Source organism: Panthera pardus, unplaced genomic scaffold (genome assembly GCF_024362965.1).
Source record: "Panthera pardus isolate Hobbes unplaced genomic scaffold, ASM2436296v1 HiC_scaffold_8, whole genome shotgun sequence".
Classification (NCBI taxonomy): domain Eukaryota; kingdom Metazoa; phylum Chordata; class Mammalia; order Carnivora; family Felidae; genus Panthera; species Panthera pardus.
The window spans coordinates 151,808,209-151,834,552 of NW_026527013.1; the positions used below are offsets into that span (position 1 = coordinate 151,808,209).

Consider the following 26,344-nt stretch of genomic DNA (forward strand, 5'->3'; position numbering starts at 1 on the left):
AAGACAAATTCATTGCAGTTCAAGAAATAATAATGTGGTCAACCACCTCTCACCAATTTATCTCAAAATTGGTTCTTAAAGATTGTTTTTTACTATGTTCATAGGTTTTGAAGACCCTATATGTGTTGTACATACTTGTTTGTAATTATAGTCTCTCCTAAGGGACCTGTGTATAAGTGGACAACACACACACACACACACACACACACACACACACACACACACACACCTTCTTTAAAAATGTATAAGGTTTCTTAATGGAATTATAATATAAATGTAATCAATTCCAGTAATAATAAAAATCTAGTTCATTCTATTTGTCCATTCCATCTCACTCTCCCTGAAGTAGGAGGGAGGTTGATGGATCTTAGAAACCAAAGTTAAAACTACGAGACAACTCTAAGGAGATCCCGGGGGGTGGGTCATTTGGAGGGTGGAGGGGAGAGGGTCACCTTGAGCAGGTGCAGACTGGGTGTCCCTGAGGAAGAATGAGCTGAGAAAGCATATAGTTACATTCCTTCCAGTTTCCCATATTTATTATTTTTAAAGTCAGTCTTCTCAGAATTTTGTCTCTTCTCTACCTTTTTAAAGAATCGATATTATAACATTTTAGTCTTGGTTAATCATTTCTTTGTTTTATTCTCCTTGTCATTCATTTTTGTCTTTATTATTATTCTTCCCCCTTGTTTCTTTGTTTTCTATTCTGGGATTCAGTTTATCAAACTGAATGCTTTATTTGTATGAATCATTTTTTCCTTCGATAAGTGAATTTAGAGTCATAAATCACTCTGTGACTAAGGCTTTGGTTGTTTCTGCAAACTCTTGATAGTATTTTCAGTTCTAAGCATTTAAAATTTTCCTTTTGATTTATTTATATAGTGGGTTTTTTAATATTGTGAACATGATGTTAAATTTGGACTTTTCCTAGCTCCGAGCTGACTGGGGCTTCAAAGCTGAAAGCAACAGATGTCAGTTGTATCCAAAATATTACAATAATTCCTCAGGACTTTTTTTCCATACTTATTTTTAATATTCCTCATAGAAACATCAAGCCAAGTTGAAACTGCATACACACATACACCCTGGCACACAGGACACATGCTGCAGGATATTCACTGCATTGTTTAAATAATACAATATTAGAAATCACTACCAAAATGGAGAAATAAGTTATGGGATATTCATGATGCAATATTCTATATTAAATAAAGTTAATCAAAAACCACATGTATCAACATGAACAAATTTTGAAAACAGGACATTGAATGAAATGGCAAGTGTGAAAAGTGTATGCATTGTAAAATACAGGTAATGAAAAGTGAAAAGATAATACAAACAAAAAAGTCAATAAAACAATATATGCCTTAATGCTACTGTATATTGTTTGTGGACTGAAAGACCTAATGAAAATAATAACATACAACAACATAACATTTCAGGCTCTTTGCCACATGAGTACCTTTCATATAATTTTTATACTTATTTAGATTGAGGCAAATGTAATATATATTTAATTATTTTTTAAATGTAAGTCTGTCATTTTTTAAAATTGCAATCTTTTTTAAAAGCAATAAAACAGGGGCACCTGGGTGGCTCAGTCGGTTAAGCATCTGACCTTGGCTCAGGTCAGGATCTCACCGCTCACAAATTCGAGTCCCATGTCAGGCTCTGTGCTGACAGCTCAGAGTCTGAAGCCTGCATCCAATTCTGTGTTTCTGTCTCTCTCTGCCCCTCCCCTGCTTGTGCTCTGTTTCTCTCTCTCTCAAAAAAAAATAAAATAAAATAAAATAAACATTAAAAAAATTTTTTTTAAAGAATCTCCTTATATTAAATAAATAAATAAATAAATAAATAAATAAATGCAATAAAATTGCTTTAAAATTCATTCTCAACCATATTTACTTCTGGGTTAATTTGAGCTAAATACATATAATAATATATATATATATATATATATATATATATATATATATATATATAAAATAATAATACATATAAAGTGAAAAACTCTACATAGGGAGACTATTTGCCTATGTATATTTGCATATGTAGAGACCAAAATAAACCTTTCTTGGGCCACGGGGCTCTGGGCGCAATGCCTTTGCACCAGCCCTTGGGGAAGATAGTATAGTATGGTCAGAAAAAGCATGAAGTCAGAAGTCTAGCCAACCTGACTTAAACCACAATTTCCATTCAATTTCCACACTCAAAGGCCTGAGCCACCCAGGTGCCCCACCAAGATGAATCTTTTAATCTCCTTAAGCCTCAGTTTACTTATCTGTTAAGCAATGGCAAGATTTAAAAGGCATTAGAAGAACTAAAGACAGGGGCCCCCAGGTGACTCAGTCCTTGAGCGTCTGACTCCTGATTTGGGCTCAGGTCATGATCTCAGGGTTCGTGAGCTAGAACCCTGCACTGGGCTCTACACTGACAACATAGAGCCTGCTTGGGATTCTCTCTCTACCTCTGTCTGCCCCTCCCCAACACTCTCTCTGTCTTTCAAAATAAATAAATAAACTTTTAAAAAAAGAATTGAAGAGGGGCGCCTGGGTGGCTCAGTTGGTTGAGCGCCGACTTCGGCTCAGGTCACGATCTCGCGGTCTGTGAGTTCGAGCCCCGCGTCGGGCCCCTGTGCTGACAGCTCAGAGCCCGGAGCCTGTTTCAGATTCTGTGTCTCCCTCTCTCTGACCCTCCCCCATTCATGCTCTGTCTGTCTCTGTCTCAAAAATAAATAAACGTTAAATAAAAAAATAAAAATAAATAAAAATAAAAAAAGAATTGAAGATAATTTAGCTGTGGCACAAAGCAAGAAGACGACATTCTATCAATACCAACTATTACTAACATGGTATATAATATCTATGTATTATATAATTGAATTATTCTATAACTGCAATTATACTTCTTTGCATCAGAGATGATCTATGAAGGAAATAAAGAGATGTTCTTCCTAAGGAATTAATGGACATAAGAATAACAAAAAATTTAAAGAATGAATAGGCAAAATCGGGTAAGGTACAGGATTTACCTTTTTTTTAGTGATTTAAAACAACCATTTTTGTTCTGCTCCTATATTCTGTGAGTCAGAGATGCAGAGGGAACCCAGGAGTGATAACTTGTGTCTGCTCCATGTTTGGAGGTTCAGTTAGACAGACTCAAAGGCTAGGGGAGAGTGTCTGAATATGGCTTTGCTTTCCGGGTGATTCGGCAGAAAAAAAAAATTTACAGTTAGCTGCTCTCGTGCACTGGAGAGCTCAGGTCACATAAACGACCAGAACAAATGGCAGCAGCCAAGTGAAGATCAATAAAAAAATTAAGAGAAATCTCTGAAAGGATAATATAACCCGAATAACGAATAAGAGTTGACTTTTGTACAGGGCTTTAAGAACTTGGCTATTATATAAAGTGGTACGTTTATTTTTGATTTGGGAAGAACATTTACTACCTTAGGAACAATCACTTCACATATCAAGGTACATAGTTTAATATATTCCATATAGAAAAATCAGGGTATAGGAAACCAGAGTGAGAGTGAGTATATACTCTACTTTTTTGGAAACAGCCTGTATATAAGAACAACTACGATATTCATCTGGTTTGTCGAGGCATAGTTTCTATTTCTGTGGCTAAATAACCTCTAATTTTCAAATAAATCTGCCTGCAGCTACATGGCCACGTTTTTCTCCATCAATGGATAGCTGACTCATTGTGGTTCGCAAGCCTCAATTCCATATAAAAAAGAAATGGAAAAATACGCTGAGTTGTAAGCAATTAAAATGTGATCAAAACCTAACTATATGGTTTGATTAAAAAGGAAAATCCGTAGTGATTCATGTTTTCCTTTCTGCTCTTCACACAACAAAAGAGGTAGTACAGAGAAGCAATGAAAACGGAGTCGCCTTTTGCCCCTGGGATGTCTGAGTCGAACCTTCACCAGTGAAGTAATTAGTTCCAGATTTCTCACTTTTTCCCCCTGTGTCATACCAAAGTGGTTGCGGTCTTCCTTCAGAAACAATCCCTCTTCACTGAACCCTAGGCTTCTAAGAATCTTACTCTCTTTACTTGGTAAAAATGTTTGTAAGACTACATGGTAACACGGCCATTGTCCCTATTCAATTAGGATCTTGGATAGGATTGGAAACCAGCCTAATCATGAATTGCAGCAAATTCGCACAACCCCTGAAGTGGGGTGACTGTCCTCAGGCGTCAAAGACCGTGTCCGTTAATCTCTTCCTGCAAGGAGGTAAGACAGGGAGAAAAGGCTCCCCAGACATAAATGTGCCAACACTGTCGCAAAACTCCAACACTCACCCTCCTTTCTGGCCGTGATGAGACCCCAGAAGAAAGCACACCTACCGCTCTCAATCTATGAACAAATGCTGCATCGTTTGCCCAGAGACTCTCAAACCACAACCTTGAGCAGCTCCACGTTGGCCAACACAACCACCTGGCTATGCTACACAGAGCACACCCCCAGAGGCTCAGGACTGGAAACAAACGAATGAGCGTCATCACAGCAAGTGGAACCGTTCACACAAATGAAGAACATATACACCACTTCCAATCTGCTCATGACCTCTCTCATGCATGTCTTCGTGACGTGCAAACACAGGAACACCTAGTACACCCCGGACTGCAGTAAAGCAAACACTGGTGAGGTTCAGAGTATTTATAGACACACGTGCCAGGTCTCAGTGTGGCTCAGGAGCTACAGAAACGGGAAGCGAAGCTCCATCGGGAGCTTGGGGGTGGGACAAGTCAGCATAGTGACTAAAGGTGGGAGCACAGGTTGGCACCGGGGACAGGAGAAGCACCAAGGAAAAGAGAACCGTTGCCACTGTTGAGACAGCCAGTAATCCCTCCCAGCCATCACAGGGGCGGGCAGGGAAAGAAAGGAGAGAGAGCCCTTACTGTAGCACGCGGGAGTGGCTGAGGTCCCTCAAATCTGAGTCTTCATAATGCGGAGTTATCATTCCCAGCCCGCTGTCGCTCAGCATGCGTTTCCGTAGGGCAGGGTTCCACCAGTCTGCCACTCTGGGGGGAAGAAGGGCACCAGGCATTTAGGCACTCAAACTCAAACTCAGCCACAGGATTCGCTCTGCTCTTCCTCAAGAGGATTCTCCTCTCAACAGGAGATGGGAGAGGCCTCTTGATTGGGTATTTACTAGTTACTTCTTCACATCTATTATTTCATTTTCTCAACCGTCTTGAACTATTCTGTATGTTTCTGCCCTCTTTACAGACGAGAAAATTGCATTTCAAGAATAAGGAATTTTAAATGTGACGTCAAGGAAGAAAAAATAGAGCCTGATGTAGAAATGCAAATTAGGAAAGAACAAAGCCCACCCTGTTTCACGGCTTTCCTGTCCTAGTTCATTTCCGGAGGGGCAACACTGATTCAAGTTCTGGTGGATTTTCAGGCTCCTTTGTTTTTGGAGGTAAGGCTAACAGAGAGGCCCAGACGAGGACTAAGCCATTTCTTTCAGCCGTTATCTGACATTGAGAGAATGACTGAGAAGGCCAAGACCGGGGTGGGCATGGCAGAATTGGTTCACTCTACCAGACTGAAGACTGTGGCCTAGATCAGGACGGGTGGATGACAGGACACTGAGACTCTAGTGCCCACTGCTACTGCAGGAGGACCCAGCATCTCCTCACTTGCTTTCCCCACAGCTGACAGGCTGGATTTACAGTATAGGCACCGTGGAGATGGGCATCTCTAGCCCCTTGGGGGACACCCAGGGACGTGTATCTGATACCACTGGCTCTGGCTTCCTAACACGGCTGTACACCTGCCCTTTCCTGCCACTTCTGTCTTCCCTTGACTTGATACATCCCACTGGTATCAGCTGTCCCTGGCAGAGTGGACGATACTCAGAAATAACAGCAACAGTCAAATGAATTAGGGCAGGGGAGTAACTTGTCTGCTTATTAAGCATCTTGTGTTTGTGTGTGTGTGTGTGTGTGTGTGTGTGTGTACACAACATGCAAATGCTAGTTGAGTGCATGTGTGTGTGCTTTCCAGGGAAATTCTTATTTTAACTATTTGGCCTCCATGTACCAGCACGTTGTTGAAGTTCATTCTTTGCAAGGGCAGAGATTTTTCAAATTTTTATTTCTGCTCTGTTGTTTCCTACGTGCTTACACTAGTTCTGGCACATAAAGAGCTCTATAAATAAATATTTTGGAATTGCTGAAGTACGCTAGAAATATTAACAATATCTTGGTGGTTCCATGCATGCACGTTAGCAATAAAACCTGTGACCGAATCTCAATTTTGCCATTTATTTTCTGTGCAATACTGGCAAAGTTACAAAAACCCTCTAAGCCTCAATTTTGTTATCTAAGGGTTTAGGATAATAATAGTACCAGATCTGCAGGGCATTGTGGCATGATGGTGATGATGACGATTATTTCAATAACATCATATTTAATGAGTGTCTACCAAGTTTCAAGAACCATCCTCAATACTTCACATGTATCAACTTATTTAATTTTCAAACAATTCTATGAGCAGGTTTTATTTCCATTTTACACATCAGGAAATAAGCACAGAGTCCTTCTGATGATTAGGTCACTAGAAAGTGGTGGTAGGGATTTAAGAAAGGCATTGAGGACAGCATGTGGCTCATAGTAAGTGCCTGATGCATCATAGCTATTGTTATACAATCGATAGGTCTCAGGCTGCCTGGATATAGCCCAAAAAAGGGGGGAGGAGGAAGAGGCGGAGGAGAAAAATAACCGTCAAACCACCTGCGCCCATTTTCATTTGGATCATACAAGCATTATAGATGTACGCACACAAATGCAAACACTAGTATTTCATAGTTTGGTAAAAAGTGTGCATGTGGTGAATAAAGAAGGCTCAAATGTGGTGCAAATTGTGGTGGGCAAGGGTAGTTCTACACACCTATGCATAATACAGACCAGCCATGGAACACTCTAATGAAACCCAACAAGAAAACCTCTATTTTAAAATAGTTTGAGGTCATTAGACATGTCAAGTGCAAAGCGAAGTCAGACACGGATGCCACCCTGTGGCCAGCCTCCCCTCACCACCACATCGCCAAAGAAGCAGCACACTCACCCTGAGGCTTGCTCCACCACCAGGTCGGGCATTCCGGGAGGCGTCCCTGCCTGCTGTGACAATACCATATCGGGGTCCAGAATAAAAATCTCATCTTGGGAAATCTCCATCACAAAGTGCAAATGTTCCTTAAGCAAGAAAAAAGAAGTCTGTCAGATGATGGACAGGACACTCAAACCTGTCATCCGATAAGTAACAGAACAAAGCATTCTTGGTCATGAGGATATAATGGAAGTCTATGACATATCAAACAACCACACTGTGTTTTCAGAGGTCCAATCAGTGGACATCCGTCCCTGAAGCAACACTGTAGCAAGAGGCTGGTGAGGGGAAAAGCTGAATCCCTCTTGGTTTGGGGTTCCTACTTGACCAGGATCCTGTCAGGTACCACCAAGGATGGTCTTGCCTCTTCTTCCCAAATATCATCAAAGAAGCAACACCCCACATGCAGCTTGGTCCAGCATGAGTTGTGCAATAAGCTGAACCTGGATCCCCAGGACCTGGCCAAAGCCAAGTGGCATGATTAACAACTGATTGTATCACTGGATTCCATGCTGCATTTTCTTCTCCTTCTTTTATTTTTTCAGGAGAATTTGGACAGTGGGAACACTTATTACCATTGGGCCCAAGCATTTTTTTGTCTCATTATGGAACTCTGGGAATTGATGAGCTGCAAGTAGGTAGCATGAACATACACTTGAGGTGTCAAGCTTGCTAACTAAAATAAATTTAAAATGCCATAAAATTGGGCTAGGAAGTAGTAAAAGTAGCTGTGTGAGAGAAAATTTGGAGTTCAGGCTGGTGATAATATCTACAAGCCTAGTTATCTTCTGTACTCATTCGCAAGGTCAAGCAACATCATCTTGAGTCCACAAATCACAAAACGTGTGAAGACAAATAAAAAGCTCATAGCTCAGTCCATGAGTACCATTCCAGGATTTGTAAATGTTTTAGTGTTTACATTATAAAAAATTCTAAGATTAGCCACCAGTAAAGTATATTTATGTGGGAGTTTTTCGCTTTCACAGATAGGCTCAAGAAAGCTTACCTGAGATCTGTCTATTCGGTAAAAGCGATCAGCAGAAGTTGCTAGGAAAAAAAAAAATGTACACAGCATTCAGAGTCCTGTGACCTGGCATCAGATGTACAACCTTCTCTGCCATTATGCCACTCAAAAGCTTTATATTCCAACCATGCCGGACCACCAGCCAGTTCCTAAATCTATTTAGAAAAACAGGATTTCCACGTCTCTACTACTGCTATGCCCTTCCCCCGTTCCGTCTCCTCCCCTCTTCCCCCACCGCTAATCTTACTTGTCTCTTAAGGACCAACTTATGTGCTGCCTCCTCTGTGAAACATTCCTCAATCCCATCCTCCCTACCCCAGACAGAATTCTTTGTTCCTGCCTTTATGCATATTTACATTGTGTTTATACTTCTTACAGAAACTATCTTCACAAATAACTATGAGATATCTGCCTCTTTAAAGGTCTGTGTTTCATTGACTTTTTTATGTCTCCAGACATTAGCACAAGACCTTAAACAGAGCTGAGACTCGGTACGTATTTATTAAGTAAATGAAGTTAGGAGGGAAAAAATGTTCAGTAGCCAGACTTTCCAAGGAAGCGGTTCTCATTTTGAAAAAAATCTTGAAGATGCTGAGCCAGGGACCACATCTGGTATTAAAGGATTCATTTCACTTCAAGACCGAGTCCCCTAAGCCATGTCTAAAGAAAGCCAAAACAGTAAAAATAATTATTTAACCATTCCTAAAAGGGACTGGGCTGCATCTGTGGTTTGAGGGAAAAACTTGCAAACTTTGCGTTTCTAGAAACTATTCTGATTATTCTTAATACTCCAAAGAATTATGTTCCTCCTCACCTAAATCTATCTAACAGATTCTATATATTATAAATAGATTTTCTGCAAAGTACAGAGTACTCAAGGGAATAACTCAAAATGCAAATAACCATTCAAAATCATAAATATTTAATGAGTAGCTTCTCTCCAAAGGAAATGAGCTAAGAAACAAGATAATCATGGTTGCTGCCCCCTAAAAGCAACAGGGGAGTAAAATCTATCTGAGAAGGACTTGCTTTACTTTGTTCTTTGTAACCATGAATGCGATCACTTTTTAAAGGATTTTTATCTATGGAATTTAACTAATATCTGGGTTAACACTACCACCCACACTTGTAATTTCATCTAAGAATGTATATGGAATAGACTGGATATAGAACAATTCACAGACATTTTCAAAATTTTCTCAAATATAAGTTGTTTGTAGATTCAGGAAAAAAAAATGATTGTGCTTCTCATCACAAGGGAATAAAGGAGCTGGAGGAGAAGTAGTAGAAATTATCTTCAGAGGCAGCTGACAAGCTATTAATGAAAACCTATGTCATGCTTCACACGGGTTAGATCACTCACACATCCTGTCACACTCTTGTCCACATTTATATCCTCTCTGATGCATATACAGATCTACTAAAGAAATGTCTACAGTGAAAAACACATGTCTACACAGACAAGAGAGATACTGGGTAGTAGATACGCTGTAAGCAGGAAGTGTACTGTTATACGGGTAACTGGATAGAAAAGCACGGTTAAGCAGCATCTAGGGAGTAAGTGATGCTTGCGATGTAAAATGGACCCATTAACTGATCGGTAAATAACAAAAATAATATGCATTCAATAGGTCATGCTCAGAGGCACAGATCTGAATGCAACAGAGAATTTCTACATTTTTGTAAAAATGTATACATCTTACTGAAATGATGGCTAATGAAAATATATGGAAGTTCCACCATAAGCAAACAACAGAGGAATTAGTACCTATGTACTGGATCCATCTACTGGTCTGAATTTAAGATAAGCATTCAACATGTTTTTGGAAAAAGGCGGCGGGGGGGGGGGCGGCCACTGAGAGGGAAATGTCATGCTGTGAAGTTCAGCCCAAGCTCACCAATTTTCTTTGAGAAAAATGACTTCAGCAAAGTGTGTGGCAACACATCGTTTGGGATGCAAATGCCAACCCTGTAGGGCCACGTGAAGGGTTTCTGAATAATCCCTTGGAAAACTAGGGTCCAGCCACTCCATCTATCAACGCATTGTCCTGCTGCTTCCACCATCCCACCACTCCATGAAATATAGAAACACTCACCATCTAGAAAGCACCACCGCGGGGAAAGTCTCTGGGCTGAGAGCGCCCTGGGAAAGGAGGTTTCGTGGTCCTGGAAAGAGACACATATATCCTCCTGACTCCATATGAATAACCTGAGGGATTTAACCACTGTATCATATCAACTACTTGTAGGAGTGAGCATCCTGTCTTAAACCAAATACTGGTGAGAGACCAAATCATATTTTTACTAGAAAGAGAGGCTCTGCTTTGAAATAAATTACTTCAATAGAACCTTTAAAACAACTCTCACATTAAACATCCAGGAAGGGGCGCCTGGGTGGCTCAGTCGGTTAAGCATCCGACTTCAGCTCAGGTCATGATCTCACGGTTCGTGGGTTCGAGCCCCGCGTCAGGCTCTGTGCTAGCAGCTCGGAGCCTGGAGCCTGCTTCCGATTCTGTGTGTGTCTCTCTCTCTGCCTCTCCCCCACTCGTGTTCTGTCTCTGTCTCTCTCTCAAAAATAAAGTAAACGTCAAAACCATTTTAAAAACCACGCAAGAAGTTTTCAACTGTTCTGTTAAGCATCCGTAAGTGATATAACTGGGGACATTTACCTCCTTTAGGGAATTTCCTTCCCTTTGTGAAACTGAGGAACTAGCGGCAGCTGGCTGCCATTTACACTTGGGTTACGCATGTAACAAAATGGGGAAGAATTGAGCCTCATCTCCTGGTGAGAATGGACTTCTAGCATCTAAGAAACACAAGAGGCCATCCATATGCAGTATTGAATCTCCTTGTAACTAGAGTAGCATCTGTTACACAGGACAATTTGTCTGCATGAAAGCAAAGAAAATCAATGCATATGTTGAGGCCATTATTACCTCAGCCTTATCCCACTGAACCTGACTGCAGAGTAGTGGACAAGGAGGAAAAAAGTTTTACCAGGCTGGCTGATGACAATATGATCTGTCCAACACTGACTTAGCCAACGACATACTCATCCACCTTGGCATTCTCCAGCTTTCTCGCTTTCTCAGATGCCTGGTCCTCCCTCCCTCTCAGGTGTGATCTCAAGGCCATCTGAGAACCATATTCTTCCCTCTAGGCTTAGACAAAAAGATTTGTTTCCTGTTCAAAGCTAACCACTTCATCTACTCTCCAGATTACCTTCTTCTTTCCTTTCGAACTTAGTTCTGTATTCTTAATGAAACCCTCTCCGCTACCCAGAAATTCACTAACTTTTCTGCTTTCAATGGTTCCCCCTCTCCAAAACAAATTCCCTTAAATGACCCTGTTATAGCTTTTGAAAATTCATCTTTCCTTCCTTGCCCTGCCAAACTCCTGACTCATGCTTTTAGTAATTCCTGCCTCCAGCTACCTCTTAACCATTTTGGCCCAATCTCTAGAAGGCTAGCTTCTGATGAGACATTCTTTGAAAGCTGCCCTTCACCAGGAGGGATCACCAGGACTAGCATCCTTCCTCACCAAGAGATCACCAGGGCCAGCATCCTTCCTGATTTAATACCACTGTCAGTTCCCAAGCTTCTGAATATCTCTGAAGCTTTTATTTCTTACAAGGAATTAAGGCCACATCACAGAGGAACAGACTAGGGAACTGGCAGATTGAAAGCAGAAGGGATTATCTCTTTATGATTCCAAACTTTCAAACACTAAAAATCTTCCCTAAGAGAAACTCTTGTCAATGATAATTTAAAAATAAAAAGCACATTCTAGTTTACAATACATGATTTGGAGCATTCTATCCCTGGCTCATCATGAAATTGAAATCACTGACAGAAATAGGACAAATGAGGAGGGAGGCTAGATCTCTGTGGAGAAGGCATTGGGAGTTTGACCCACATTAGGATTTGAGATGCTCCAATATAGGGAGCATCCCTGGGGTGCAGCTGGGTGTGGATGATCTGGTGTGCACTGAGCGGGGCAGGAGAAGGAAATGGGGATAATGTAAGAGGGACAATAAGAGAACCAATCGGAGGTTGCACTGATTTCCTTGGGGTTTTGACCAACAGTCCCTGAGGCCTCACTTGATCCTCAGGCAAAGCCTATGCTTGGATCAGCGGTTCTCAAAGTGTGAACTGTGGAACAGCAGCAGCCACTGGAAACTTGTTAGAAACACAAATTCCCTGGCACCACCTAGAGTTACAGAAATTCTGGGAGTGGAAGCCAGCAATCTTTCAGGTGAAAGTGATATACATTAAAGGTTTAAAAGCACAGGCCTAACAAGAGGGATCCATTTTATTATTAGAAGTCTTGGGTATATGGAATTTTTAATATGAGTGGATTCTGCAAGTTAAGTTAATAACCTGATAAAGAAAACATTGGTCTCAGGTGTAATACCAAAATTTATATGTATGTATATAGAATTGGTACAGCTATAAATATATATCGATATGGATATATATGGAGCTGTGGATACAGAGATATTTATCTCTTTTCTGAACTGGCTTTGCTGATTGCCCCAGATGAAATCTTGACACGTGCTCAGTACCTATTTGTACGAGAATTGTGTGTATCGTTTTGAGAATTACATTTTGACGCATGTGATATATCGCTTGACAGAAACTTAACGTTCTTACTATATTTTTGTAGAACATGTAAGGTTACCGACATGTCGGTTCGGTGTGACACGTAATGAGCCAAGAAATTTAAATGTGGCTTGAAATACTTAGTGACAACTGTGAAAGCTACTAGGCAAAGATATTAAACAGAAGCATGGCTGTTTTTGCTAGAGATAAACATGGCTTAGACACCAAGGACAGTTTCTGAAACTGGATGTCAAATGTGCTTGCTACAGGGAGAGCAACACACACACACACACACACACACACACACACACACACACAATCACATTTCCCTCGGGAAAAATGTACTCTGAAAGAACACAGAAATGCTGGACTTATCATTTTAAAAACCTAAAGATGGATAGTGTTATTGCTGGAGTATTCCAATTGGAGAATATTGTATATTATTTAGTCTAGGTTACTAAAATGCAGACTGATCTATTGCCTCAGCCACGTGACCAGCTTCCCACACGCAGGTGAAGCAATATTGGTATAGCTGTGCACCTTTTTAGGTAGGAATGTCTGTGTCTTGGGAGTTTTATACAGGTGCTTAACTATTTATTTTATGTATTTTCTGTTCATTTCTTTTCTCTATGCCTTGATTCACAAGCATTTGCTACAACTCAAATCCCTTAAGGAAGTGCCATTTAAAGAGAATGTTACCAGTTTGCCCTGTGAAAACACATTGGCTGCCAGAGGATAGAGATCTTTCAAATATTTTAAATAGGTTCAAATGGCTCTTCAAGTAAATTCAACAATCCTCAACTCCCTGAAATTTTATGCTAAATTCAGTGTGTCTGTGTGTATGTGCATTTTTCACTGCTTTCTACAGATTATCAGAGTGACCTGGAATCCCAAAATCTCACGGAAAAAAATGTCATTGAACAATAATTGGATACTTTCCTGGTCACCTGCATATTAAACAGCAGCCTTTCTTAGAAGGTGGTTAGAGGAGTGCAGGAAAGCCCTAACTTCTCTGACATAGCTCCCCTGAACTAGGTTTGCATCCTCTCCCTCCTTTTGTAAAGCTCTTTCAACCTTGTTCGAAAAAAAAAATCGTGAGCTCTTAAAGAGACGATTATTAATATAATGAGGTCCTATGTTAAAAGGCATTTGAATTCCAAAGTAAAAATGCAATTACTATCTACCTCATTCTGGGAAGGATTTATAATGCAATGCAATTAAACTCTTATTTCAAAATTTAACATGTCAAAAAGATACATAAAAGCCATCAAGTCTCAACAAAAATTTCCCCTTGGATCTAATGTAGTCCACATGTATAGATACATACAGATGAAAGGTCTCACTTGCATCACAACCCTAAAAGTTGGAAATTACTTGAAATCAGTGTTAAAATGATGTTTTGATGTGGCAGATTGAACAAAATTAAAGCACACCCACAAAATATACCAATAATCTATAAAATAAGGTACAAAGAAATCTAGCCACTCAACACAACTGAGCGCTAGGACATCTAAACGACCGGAGGGAAAACGGGAGGTAAAGAGCAGGCTAGGGACAGGAAATCTGGTGGTGGCTGAGGTTGTTGTATTCCACTTGAGTTGAAAAACTGAGCAAAAAGCTACTTTTAGTGAGAAGTCTGCTTTGGGAAACTGATCTTGTGTGTATGTATGTGTTCTGATACGAGTTTATTTGTGGACACTGAAATTTAATTTATGTTCATTTGTATGAATCATGAAATATTCCTTCGGGTTTTTCCAGGCATTTAAATGTCTAAAAGCCATTCTTAATTCACAGGCTACAAAAGAAAAACAGGCAGCAGGCTGGATTTGGTACTTGAGGGGTAGTTTTTCAGACCTGGGGTTGCCATCATTACAAGACTGTTTGTTGTGTGATTACATTACATTTAGATTTAATGGAAATTGTCTTCCCCAACAGGTCCATTTTTAGCTGACCTTGTGAATTATGTCAATTATGTCAAAATTTTGTAAGTGGAACTCAGGAGGGAGAGGTACCTTGGGTAAGGAAACTCCTTATGTTGAATCTCATCCATAGACTACCAGGGATTTTTCACTGGCCACCCTTGAGTAATAAAATCCTAAAGACAGCAGTAAAGATAATCACACTATAAATTCTTAATATCGAAAAGTTAAGTCAACAGGCATAGTGGTGGGGTGGAAAACTCATTTTTGTAGGATGACATCATCAGACTAAGAAATGAGACAACGAAAGTGTTTCTGCCCTTGAGGTGTTTAGGAAAGGTAGATGTATGATTGAGAAGCAATTAATAGTACAATCAATGGCCCAGGATCCAGCCTCAAATAGCAAGCCCAGAGGCAGTGGAATTCTGGTGGCCAAGAGCACCAGCCTGTGCACATGACAATCCTGGACTTTACCACCTACTAACTATGAGATTTCCTATCTATTCTGTACCTTAGATACCTCATTTGTAAAATGGCTACCCAAGTATATACTGTAAAGAGTTCTAAGAAACAGATGAAAGGATATGTAAAATGCTTAACCCACTGGCCGGCACATGTTGATAGGCTGATATTATTATGCTACAGAAGTAATATTGGGGCAGCTGGGACTTTTTTTTTTTTTTTAACCTAAACACCATTCTGACCTTTAATCACCTTTGGGGCTCATGGAACACAAACCACATCTCAGACCAGATCATTCAGATGATGCTACACCAGCACAAAATTGTTTTATCCATAAATGTATTTGTGCTCGGAATGTGGATTTTCAAGAACAGAAATCGAACAGATTTGTATAAGACATGCAAAAAAGAACGACATCAAACGGGGGCTGAAATCATGCTATTTTGGTTTGCTGCTTGCAGGGCTTTTATTTATCAGCAACCCAGCACCTCTTTTCACAGTATTAGAAGCTATAAATTGTCTTAAATACACAGTATCGTCTTTAACCCTGAATGTCTCCTGTCACCAACAGCAATATTTTTCAGAACACTTCTCTTTACCGCCCTTTCCCCACTCAATAGTAACTGTGTCTGATATTCACTTAGTTTCACCAAAATTGTTATCTTTTCATTCACTGATTTGGACTGTCAGGGGTCACACGGCTCTATATTACTCTTACCCCTTTGATTACTCTTATCCCTATTTGATTTTTTCAGTTTTTATTTATTAAAGCGAATGAAGTGCAAGGCATGTGATGTGAGGGCCACAAAGATGAACAAAGCATGGATTGTGTCTCCCGAGGGTGACCACTGCCCTGAGAAGCAGCCTGGATGCCCCCAAGTCACCTTCTCATTTCAGTTTTTGGAGTAGCTATATGTCTGCATTGCCAGATTCCAACACCTTTTTTTTTCAAGACACGGCTATTTTAAGTGTGATTTTATTTCCTAGATACTGTCAAAAGCCACTGATTTTGGGAAGCGGATTTTGAGTCGGCTGCCCAAAGAACAGGAGCCTGGTAATAAAGATCGCAGAAGATATTAACAGGGAAAGCAAATGGAAGGCTCAGCTCACATTTGAGAAGGCCCTTTCCTTTCAGGTCTGAAATGTGGGGCTAACAGTCTTTGGTCCTAGGTAGCCATACGCTGACATACAGCGAAGACGTGCTGAGAGGCACAGTCCCGAATCATACGGGCCACTCACATGGGGCCATGATGTCAAACAGAGCAGAATGTTGTTGGCTCTTGACGTCCTTCAATCCTTCCTGCTACTTGAAGCCCTCCACCTACTGCCCCTGCCCTGACTCATCGCCCGTCGTCTGTCACTAAAGGATATGAAACAATAATCTCAACCGTCAACTACTCAGTGAGTAACCATTTGGTGACTGGTAAACGTTCCTTCCTTTCCTCCTTTTACAGTATGTTCTTTTTTCACTTTGGAGAGTTTTACATCAACATAACTCTACTTCTGTATTGCTTGGTGGCTCTGTATTGAATAAAACCTAGACCACCAATCTTTTTATGTTGTTGTATCTACTTAATAGTCTATATTTGGAAACATTTCCCCTTAGAAGTATATATGTATGGGAGAGATTATATCAAATTCACAGAACCATCCTCTTGGTTTTAGGGTTCCCTGGCCACTTCCACAGAGTTCATTTAGGAATATTAGGCTACTGTCGCATTCGGTAGGCTGATTTTAAGCCATGTTCTTGGGGCACGTCCAGTGTGTCATTAAGAAGGCTGTATGATCTAGCCCCTGTCCATTTCTCCTAGCATCTAGCCCCACTACTCTCTTTTTTTTTTTTTAATTTTTTAAACGTTTATTTATGTTTGAGAGAGAGAGACAGAACGTGAGCTGGGGAGGGCAGAGAGAGAGGGAGACACAGAATCCGAAACAGGCTCCAGGCTCTGGGCTGTCAGCACAGAGCCTGACACGGGGCTCAAGCTCATGAACCGTGAGATCATGATCTGAGACAAAGTCAGAGCCTTAACCAACTTAGCCACCCAGACGCCCCTATCCCCACTACTCTTCCTGAACTTTCTCTCCATTACCTAAAAGTGAGCTGTAAATGAGCGGTAGCTCTGAGAATTTAAGTAAACTCTCAGAATTACCCAGCTATTTAGTGGTGCGATTCAAACACAGGCCTCTTGTACTTCAAAGCTCATGGTCTTATATACTTAGTTTTACGGCTTCTAGAGGAATTACTGGGGGTTTTGAGGGGTGGGTGGAATTTATGCAGGTCAAGTTTGAGAGAAGTTGTTTTTTGACTCAGCTCAAGCAAAAACATGAAGAAATTTGAAATGATCAAATGGCATTGAAGGATTTTTCATAGTTTCAGCCTTCCTTAACTGTCAAACTAATCTGTATTTCTTATCAGAGTTCACTGCCTGGTAACTCAGAATTCTTCCTCTCTCAAATTCTCTGGTCACATTGTTTGAGCACTTTCCATCCCCACGTTTCCATGTGCTTAAGAATCCCACCTAAATATGGCAATCAATGAGTACAGTGAACCACAATCCAGAGAGGAGAAACTGAAACAAAATTCATGTAAGTGACATTATGATTACATAGTGTAAGAGAAGTTTGCTGTAAGAGTTACCTGGTTGCAATTCTCAACTCCATAGGAATGACCAATATTAACAGGTTGTTTAGCATGTGACGTGATTATCACTTCTGTTACAACTTTATTTTCAAATCTGCACAACTATGCTTACTGCAATTTTGTTTAGAAAAACAATGGCAAAAACTGTATATAACCTAAATTTCTATCCAGAGAGACAGTGTTAATACATACCATGGAATGGAGTAGTAGTTTTAAAAACTGAGTTAGAGCTTCATTTATTAGCAAAGCATAATCTCCACGGTATATTACTATTAAAAATAAGTACAAAGAAGGTAAATCCATTTTTATCAAAAAGAGAAAAACCAAATATGTATCCAGGTATGCGTGTGTTTGTATAAACTTGCAGAAAGGTACCAAAAGGTGCACACTAGAAAGGTGTGGTCCTAAGGTCTACTTTGAGTGGAGATTTAAAAACCAAAGAGAAGTCTAGAATTATACATAATCGGAAAATTAAGATAAGCCAAGATCATAAAATCTGTCAGACTTCACTACTCAAGTAGCTAATGGAAGTCAAAGAGGAATACCTTGAGGACATTAGTATCAAAGACCAATGCCTATGTGGATGGATTAAAATTGGAGCAGGAATAAAGAGATGATTATTGACAAATAATTCACAGTAACTTAAAGCCAGGGTCCATAAATTTCTTCCTACGCGGACGTTCTTCACTACTGATGGACCACATTCGTGACTAGGTGACCACAATTCAGATAATTCCTACATCTTGTCTATCTACATCCCTTTCTCTCCTACTCAAAAAAAAAAAAAAAAAAAAAGAAAGAAGGGGAGAGAATCAAAATACAAGTGATAGTATGGAGGTAATATTGAATTTGAAATAATTTTGTTTGAAATTAACTGGTATCGCTAACACGTTGCGGGGGATGTACCTCATATCACGTCAACAGCTCACCGTATCCTCACACTGGGCCTGGCACACAGGTAGAGCAGGTGGCCCTGGCATTAGGGAATCCTGGGTTTAGGGGTGGCAGGAGGGTGGCCAACGGTGCAGTGCAGACTATAAGTCAGACTGGAGCTGAAAAGGGGAAGTGAGAAAAACAAAACAGCCCCTCACAGGAGGGCAAATATCGGCCCCGAGGGCAGACCTGGGCTTCATGGACCCTCTAGGGTGAACACGGCAACATCCACGTCACTAAACAAGAGTGGCCGGGAAGATGTTGGCTTTGTGAATGCTGCGCACGAAAATAAATGTAAAGAGACTCAATTTCTGATAGAAGCAAGAACGAGCTTAAAAACATGCACCTTTCGAAAGCAATCTGGCTGTAGCCAGTTAAGAAATGCAATTGTGTGAATGTAGCAACACTGCACGGGAGATTCACATGATGAACCTGACAATGCCACCGATGCTTCTGGTGCTAATTCAGGGCTTCTAGTCTCTTCAGTCCTCTCAAACGACATCATCAAATCTTCGATTCATCAAAGAGATAAGATACTTGCTCATTTTATGTTCTGGTATTTTCTTCATATAAATGGTGTGACGTAGAGGAATACGACTGTCCTTGTCTTGTAACGCAGGCTGCATCGTGTAGCCCTGGACATCCCACGCTCCTCTCTGTTTTAAGTGTAATAATCTCCTAAAATTGCATGCTCCTTCAATGAATAATATTAACAGATTCATTTCAAAACAATCCCTGATAATATGAATTTTTTAAATGTATGCTAATGGCATACATTAGCATGTATGTATGCTAAATGTATGTATGCTAAATGTATGTATGCTAATGGCAAACCAGTTTCTCATGCTAAAAATACAGCCACGTGCACAAAAGTAAACCTGTTATTTCTCATACATATATATTTTTGAAAGTCAACTGGCATCAATTACATGTAATTGATAAGGAAATTATCTGAACCGCTATTTGGCACGCATATGGCAAACTTGCCCTCAATTTACATTCAATTACTCATAGCTGATGCGCGCATAATTTAATGAAGGCATAGCAGCCCCGTTACACACTCCAGTAGTTAATTCAATTAGGCAGTATTCACCTAGCATTTAACTATACTTTCCCTGTGAAGGAATGTTTTTTTACTTTCATACAACTTAGGGAAGATGGAAGGGGCAAAGAGGCAAACCAGAAGTCCCTTTGGGCTGGGAATCCTTGCTTTATTCAATAATGTCCAGTCAATAACCACTTTACTTTTACATTGATCATCTTCCGGCCCAACCCATCTATTCATTTTTTTTTTCTCCATTCATCACCAAGTTGTATAAACATCTCTCTTCATCCTCGGTGAACAGATCCATGAGGTATTACAAACACATGTTTAAACATCTCCATCCAACTATAATCCCAATTAATAGACTTGCTACTATTATTTTTATCTTTCAAAACTCTTTCTCTTCAGGGCGCCTGGGTGGCTCAGTCGGTTAAGCACCTGACTCTTGATTTAAGCGCAGGTCATGATCTCATGGTTCACGGGTTAGAGCCCCACTTTGGGCTCTGTGCTGACAGAGCAGAGCATTCTCTCTATTCCTGTCTCTCCGCCTCTCCCCTACTCATGCTCTCTCTCTCTCAAAATAAATTTTTTAAAAATTAAAAAATAAGCGACCTTCCTCCTCAAACCTACTTTACTATAGCTCCTACAGCAGCAGAAATAGAAATGGGATGCCCATTTCCAAAAGTAGCTTTGAAAAATGAAGAAATAATGATGGTAGTAGAAGATGAAAATGAGAGATATTCAAACATTTTTAAGAGCCCTTCCGTGTGAGAAAGTCCTCTATTCACAACAACTACTGTGTGCATGTGTCATTAGCAGTATTGCCTTCACTTGCAACAGACCTGGCCCCAGGCAAGTCTTATTTTAATTCTTCATTTGATCCATCGCTGACAGCTTTGATCTAGCTTGAAGGAACAATACTAAGTTCCTAGCTAGCCCCTGTCCTTCTCTAAGACAAGATAAATTAATTCCCTGGACGACTCCTTTAAACTTGTTTTAACCCATCCATTGAAAGACTTCTAAAATCCAGAAAACAAATTAAGGAGAAAGAGGCTTCAGAGAAAGGAGAGAGATGAATAAGGATAGTCAATATGAAGAGAGGAGAAACAGATCAAGTATTTGTGAGCAGGGCTGTCTGTCTAGGATAGCCTCTGATGGCATATATAGATCTATCTCCCAGAAGATCACGTAGTTATGTAAAGTGGGGGAAAAGGATCAGAGGATGAACAAATTGATACAGACTCAGATCTGACCAAGAGTTTTTTCTTATGGAAGTGACAGACATTTCTAAAGGATGAAAGAACTTTCTAAAAATGTTCCATCTATTTGGAAATATTCCAGCCATTCTGGTGTTAGTTTTAGGGAAATTAATTCTTTTTAAAAATATATTAGATCCTTTTTAAAAATGTTTATTTCTTCTTGAGACAGAGAGGGAGGGGGGGGGAGAGAGAGAGAGAGAAAGAGAGAGCGAGCAGGGGAGGGGCAGAGAGAGAGGAGTCACAGAATCTGAAGCAGGCTCCAGTCTTGGAGCCATTAGCACAGAGCCCCATGTGGGGCTCAAACTCCTGAACTATGAGATCATGACCTGAGCTGAAGTTGGACATTTAACCCATTGAACCATCCAGGTGCCCCTAAGTAAATTAATTCTTAAGAAGAATCACCTGGATGGATTCCTTTTTTGCAGCTGCTTTTGAATCCTATTGTATTTTTTTTTTTACAGCTCAAATTGTTAGCTCATAATATTTTGGAAGGCACGCTCCTGTGTGGCAACTACATCGGTACCTCATGGAGCACTACCCAAGGGAAATGGGAAACTAAGTGTCTATAAAAAACCCTAACTGTTCCTGGTTCTATTACCCATGGTTCTCTGTTTATTCTTCTCTGCCATATCCACAGATGCCTCTGTTTTCCTGCACTATTTTTTCTCTTCCTGCTCCTTTTTCTTTTCGTCTTCTCATCTAGGACTTACATCTGCCTGTGGTCCCCAGTCATGTCCTGAGAGCCATTAGAATGACTCAGAGCTTCTCAAGGCCCTCACTGCTGACAGTAGGGGGACAGATAATTCCTTGCTGTGTGAACGGCTGTCCTGTGCATTGTAACATGTTTAGCAGCATCCCTGGCCTTTACTCAACAGACTCCAGCAGCATCACCTCTCCTAAATGTGACACACAAAAATGTCCAAACTGCCAAATGTCCCATAGAAAGGAGCAAAATCTCCCCCTTGTTGAGAATCAGTGGAACAGTTGCGTCCGCTTCTGCTCCTTCGCTTAATGACTTGGGGTTAAAATGGGATATGTGAAGACCAGGGCGGCAGCAGAGAAGGAATTATCTCATAGTCAGGTGGCCTCAAGAGGCATTTCTATCAACTAGGTAGGCAGAGTTCAATTTCTCTCTGACTTCTCCTTTATCTGTGAAGCTCAGGAATATCCTGAATCTGCCAGCACCGTGCATTTTGCTTGTCTAACTTATGAGTTACAGGTTACAAGAGATGCCATTAAGATGGAGGGGCTTTGTATTTGGGCCTCAGAGACAGTGCAGGCAGGGATTTTCAGCAGGCTATAAATATCCAGCACATTCTTGGATAACCCATAATGCCTTGTTAGGTTAATACAAGGTGTCATTTTTGAGCCTTCGTGCTTTGTTGGCAATTCACTCTGAATTTAGTAAAAGAAGAAACCAAAGCAATGACATGCCTAAATGGCTAGGAACTGCCATATGCCTCGCTAATAAGGTGACTTGGGCACTCATACTCATACAGAATGCTGTGCTTTCTGTTGAATTTTTCCTAGCCTTAGAAAACAGCTAAAATGCCAACTGCCCATTAGTGAGCTGATAGGAATTTCTGAAGTTGTTTTTTTTATTTAACTTACTTGTATTTACTCATTCTGTCACAGTTAATTCTCCAAGTTTATTTAGTGCCATCTCATCCACAAAAAAGTCCATTTCAAAGCATTTAAGACATTCTGACAGGTCTCTCTCTCTTACATCACCCCCCACACCCCTACACCAAGACAGACTACAGAGTCTGACATGATCAGTTTCTGCATTAGGAAACAAATATTTAGGGGCGCCCGGGCAGCTTAGTTGGTTAGGCATCCAACCCTTGGTTTCAGCTCAGGTCATGATCTCACGGTTTCATGAGTTCAAGCCCTGCGTTGGGCTCTGGGCTGGCAGCAGCACGGAGCCTGCTTGGGATTCTGTGTCTCCCTCACTCTCTGCCCCTCTCCTGCTCACACTGTCCCTGTCTCTTTGAAAATAAACTTAAAAAAAAAATCTTAAAAAATATTACCTGCCAGTTTAATCATTTCCTGCCAGTTGGTTTGGTCACTTTCTTTTTAACACTAATAGCACCTCAGGGTGCCTGGGTGGCTCAGTTGGTTAAGCATCATAGCGTGCCTTGATTTTGGCTCTGGTTGTGATCTCATGGTCATGGGATCGAGCCCTACAAAAGGCTCTGAGCTGATAGCATGGATCCTGCTTGGGATTCTCGCTCTCTGCCCTTCCCCCACTTGCACCCTCGCTCTCCCGCAAAATGAATAAACATTAAAAAAAAAAAAAAGCTAACAGCACCTCTATCCCATGGTTTTTCTACACATCCTCAGAGTATTTTAGAATCCAGTCTCCTTCATCTCAGCCTCTCAGCAGCAATGACACAATTCACCGTTTCCTCTTTCTCTAAAACACATTTCACTCCTGGCTTTCACGATACCACCTCCGACCCATTAGTACATGGTGTTATGACTTCAAGCCCTCCTCTTTATCTAAACTCTCCCTGGGTGATGTCCTCCAGCCTCATCATTTAAATACCATCCATTTCCTAACAATGTGCAAATTTCTATTTCCAGGCCTGAATTTTTCGAGCTTTAAAATGTATACATCTAATTTCCTACACACCCAAACTTCTTGGATCTTATGGGCATAACAAAATCAGTGTGGCTAAAACAGAACTCTCTATTCACCACCCCTCTCACTCACTCACTCCTCCTCCTCCTGACTGCCCAAGATCCCAAGCAAACATGTACATTCATCTTCCCCCAACTCCTTCCCTTAACCAGCTCTCCTTTGTTCCACTCAGGAAATTTCCTCACCACCCTCTCCCTACTCTCTGGCCATGTTAATTCAAACAGTCTCTCTCACTTAAGCTGCCTGTTCAGTGAGCAGATCTTGGGCTTAGGCCCTAGATCTTTTTTCCACTCCTCCCTTAATACCCAAAGGCCCCTGATTTTTATAATTCTGCAAGGAGGGGTGGGGGCACATAATACTCCAGACACTGAAGTTTGGCCACTGCCTTGGCTAGCCTGTATGGTCAGTGCATAAAATCTTCTGAAGTGACATTGATAATACAACAGTTTTGACACCCAAGTTTGACTTGACTGCAAGCAAACAAAAACACAGCAAACTTTTGATATGGTCAATAAATACCACTAATTCTTCTGCACGTTTTTGTTACCAAATAATAAATGAAACAACCACCTCCTGATCTCTGCACAAACACATACAAACGTGGTATAGAGAAAACACAGTACAAAATATCTACCTGTCACAACTCTCACAGCAAAATAACTGTATCAAATAAGCCAGGGTAATAAATAGTATTGGTCTCATAAAACTAGTCAGAATAAATATCTGAAATGTCTAAATAAAAATGCAAAGATGCAAAACATCCATGAGAAAAGAGTACAAACTCTTTAAAAACACAAACAGACTCGCAAAATCTTATGCGTAATAGGTCAATTTTTAAAAAGCAGAGATCAGCCCTAGCCTCTAAAAGTACTGAATTTTTAAAAATAAAATGAAACTGAAATAGTGGCTTTAGGTAAATATGCAAGTAGCGACTGGGAGGAATGTTGTGCTCTATCTAAAAATAAAGTGGAAATTTACCCTTTCGTGGTTGATAGACAACAGTCTCAGAACTAGAGTTGTTTTTTTTTTCCTCAATGTAAACACACCCTAAGTGAATTCCTATCCCTTTTATTGCAGCCAGATGGAAGAAAGGACTCTTGAATAGTGGGGTACTTTGTTTGAAACTTAAACCCACAAACAAACAAGAACACCAAGGCTATTTCTGTCATTAAGCATCAGGATAATTAGGCTGCCTGGACCCAGGGCATTATCCACTGGCAGGCGGAGAAGCTACCAAGATGTTGCAAGGTATAAAGTTTTTAAACATTGTTGTTTACACAAAAAGATATTCAGGTGCAAATTTCAGGTGCAGCATAAAAGAAACCAAAAACAAATGTGAGGTGCTAAACCAGGATTCACAGATTTAGACGTCTTTAAACACCTGTCCCCCACATGGAGTTATGAAAAGGTCTAGGACAGGGTATTTGGAGGAGTCTTGGCATGCTCTGACTCCCCACACCCTCCCGCAGGGAAGGGGACTGACCTCTCAGAGCAAAGGACTTTACCGGGACTGCTCAGAGCTTTGAGTTTGCCCCCCGTAGTCTGGGGTATACTGCACAATGGGATCTGAACCGTGCCTGAGAAATCTAATTTCTAAGAGGATGGCTGGAGAGGCCTGTACAGCAGAGTAGGGGCAGGGAAGTGGGGAGGTAACAGCCCTCCCAGAGACTGTTGGGGCAAAGGATATCTGAGTGTTCTCCTGTGGACTTGATGTGGATCACGAGAGACAGGCAGGCTGGGTTTCTTAGATCCTGTCCAAAAGACCAGGATGCACCAGTCAGACTGCATTTTAGAACATCTGCTTGATGGTTGTGGGAAACAGAGAACTCACTTTCCTGGATGTGAAGAAGACACATGCAGCCCTGGTTGCTAATGGCAGCCATCTTGGACACGGAAACATCTAGTTCAGAGGTGAAATTGACAGAAAGAAGAGAACAGAGCAGAAAGACCAGCAGAAAAATGGAGCATGAAGCATGGCCAAACCGTATGTTAAATCCACCCTTGATCTGAACTTTTTTGCTGATGTGAACTAATAGACACTTTCCCCGTCAAACTAGTGTGAATTGAGTTTCTAATATTTGTCATTAAAAGCACTTCATTTTATAATCTTTTCTAAATGATCTGGGAGAAAGTTCACAATCCAAATTTGTGCTATACTAGGATTGTCCAAAACCAGGAAATTGTAAAAGAATCAGAATGTCCACTTCACTTGATTCTTAGAGTAAACTCTATCCCTAGGGAAGATGTGGCCTCTAATCCAAATGAAGCATTGATTGAAAGATGGACCTTCTTTTTTGGGGGATAAGGGGGTAAAAAAAAGAAGGGGGTTCAATTATGTGTTACCTGGTAATGAACTCTCTGGGAGCCAGAAGAAACTGACTGCAGGTCCTAATGGGAAAATGGGAAAAAAAAAATCCATACCTTAAAATGAGTTTTAACGAGTTGTCTCTACCACTCTATCAACTGAACGCCCAATTTAATATTATTAAACTCCGCTAGAAAGTACCTAACTCTTCCAAATGCATCCAGGTTAAACAAAGAAGATAATGCCCCAAATAACAAAAGCATATCAAGCTGGACTGAGAGAAGAAAGGCCATTTAGCTACTGAAATCTGTAAATTTTAAATGGTTTAGATGTGATAGAATGGTTTAGATGTCTAGTGATAGAATGCCAAGGATCAAGAAGA

The 26,344-nt window shown here is 40.6% G+C and overlaps 1 protein-coding gene across 12 annotated transcripts in view; it reads right to left on the minus strand.

Moving 5' to 3' along the window:
• Nucleotides 1–26,344, minus strand: part of DGKI (diacylglycerol kinase iota) — a 449,436-nt gene that overhangs the window by 81,455 nt on the left and 341,637 nt on the right. For 9 of the 12 annotated variants that reach the window (XM_019452873.2, XM_019452870.2, XM_019452874.2 and 6 more), the window contains 6 exons: nucleotides 26,001–26,045; nucleotides 25,489–25,557; nucleotides 10,250–10,319; nucleotides 8,136–8,176; nucleotides 7,088–7,215; nucleotides 4,912–5,034 (listed from right to left, as the gene is read on the minus strand). In XM_019452873.2, coding sequence (XP_019308418.2) covers nucleotides 4,912–5,034; nucleotides 7,088–7,215; nucleotides 8,136–8,176; nucleotides 10,250–10,319; nucleotides 25,489–25,557; nucleotides 26,001–26,045 — 476 coding nt within the window. The remainder of the gene's footprint in view (nucleotides 1–4,911; nucleotides 5,035–7,087; nucleotides 7,216–8,135; nucleotides 8,177–10,249; nucleotides 10,320–25,488; nucleotides 25,558–26,000; nucleotides 26,046–26,344) is intronic. The other 3 variants (XM_019452869.2, XM_019452877.2, XM_019452876.2) reach the window with 1 other exon arrangement.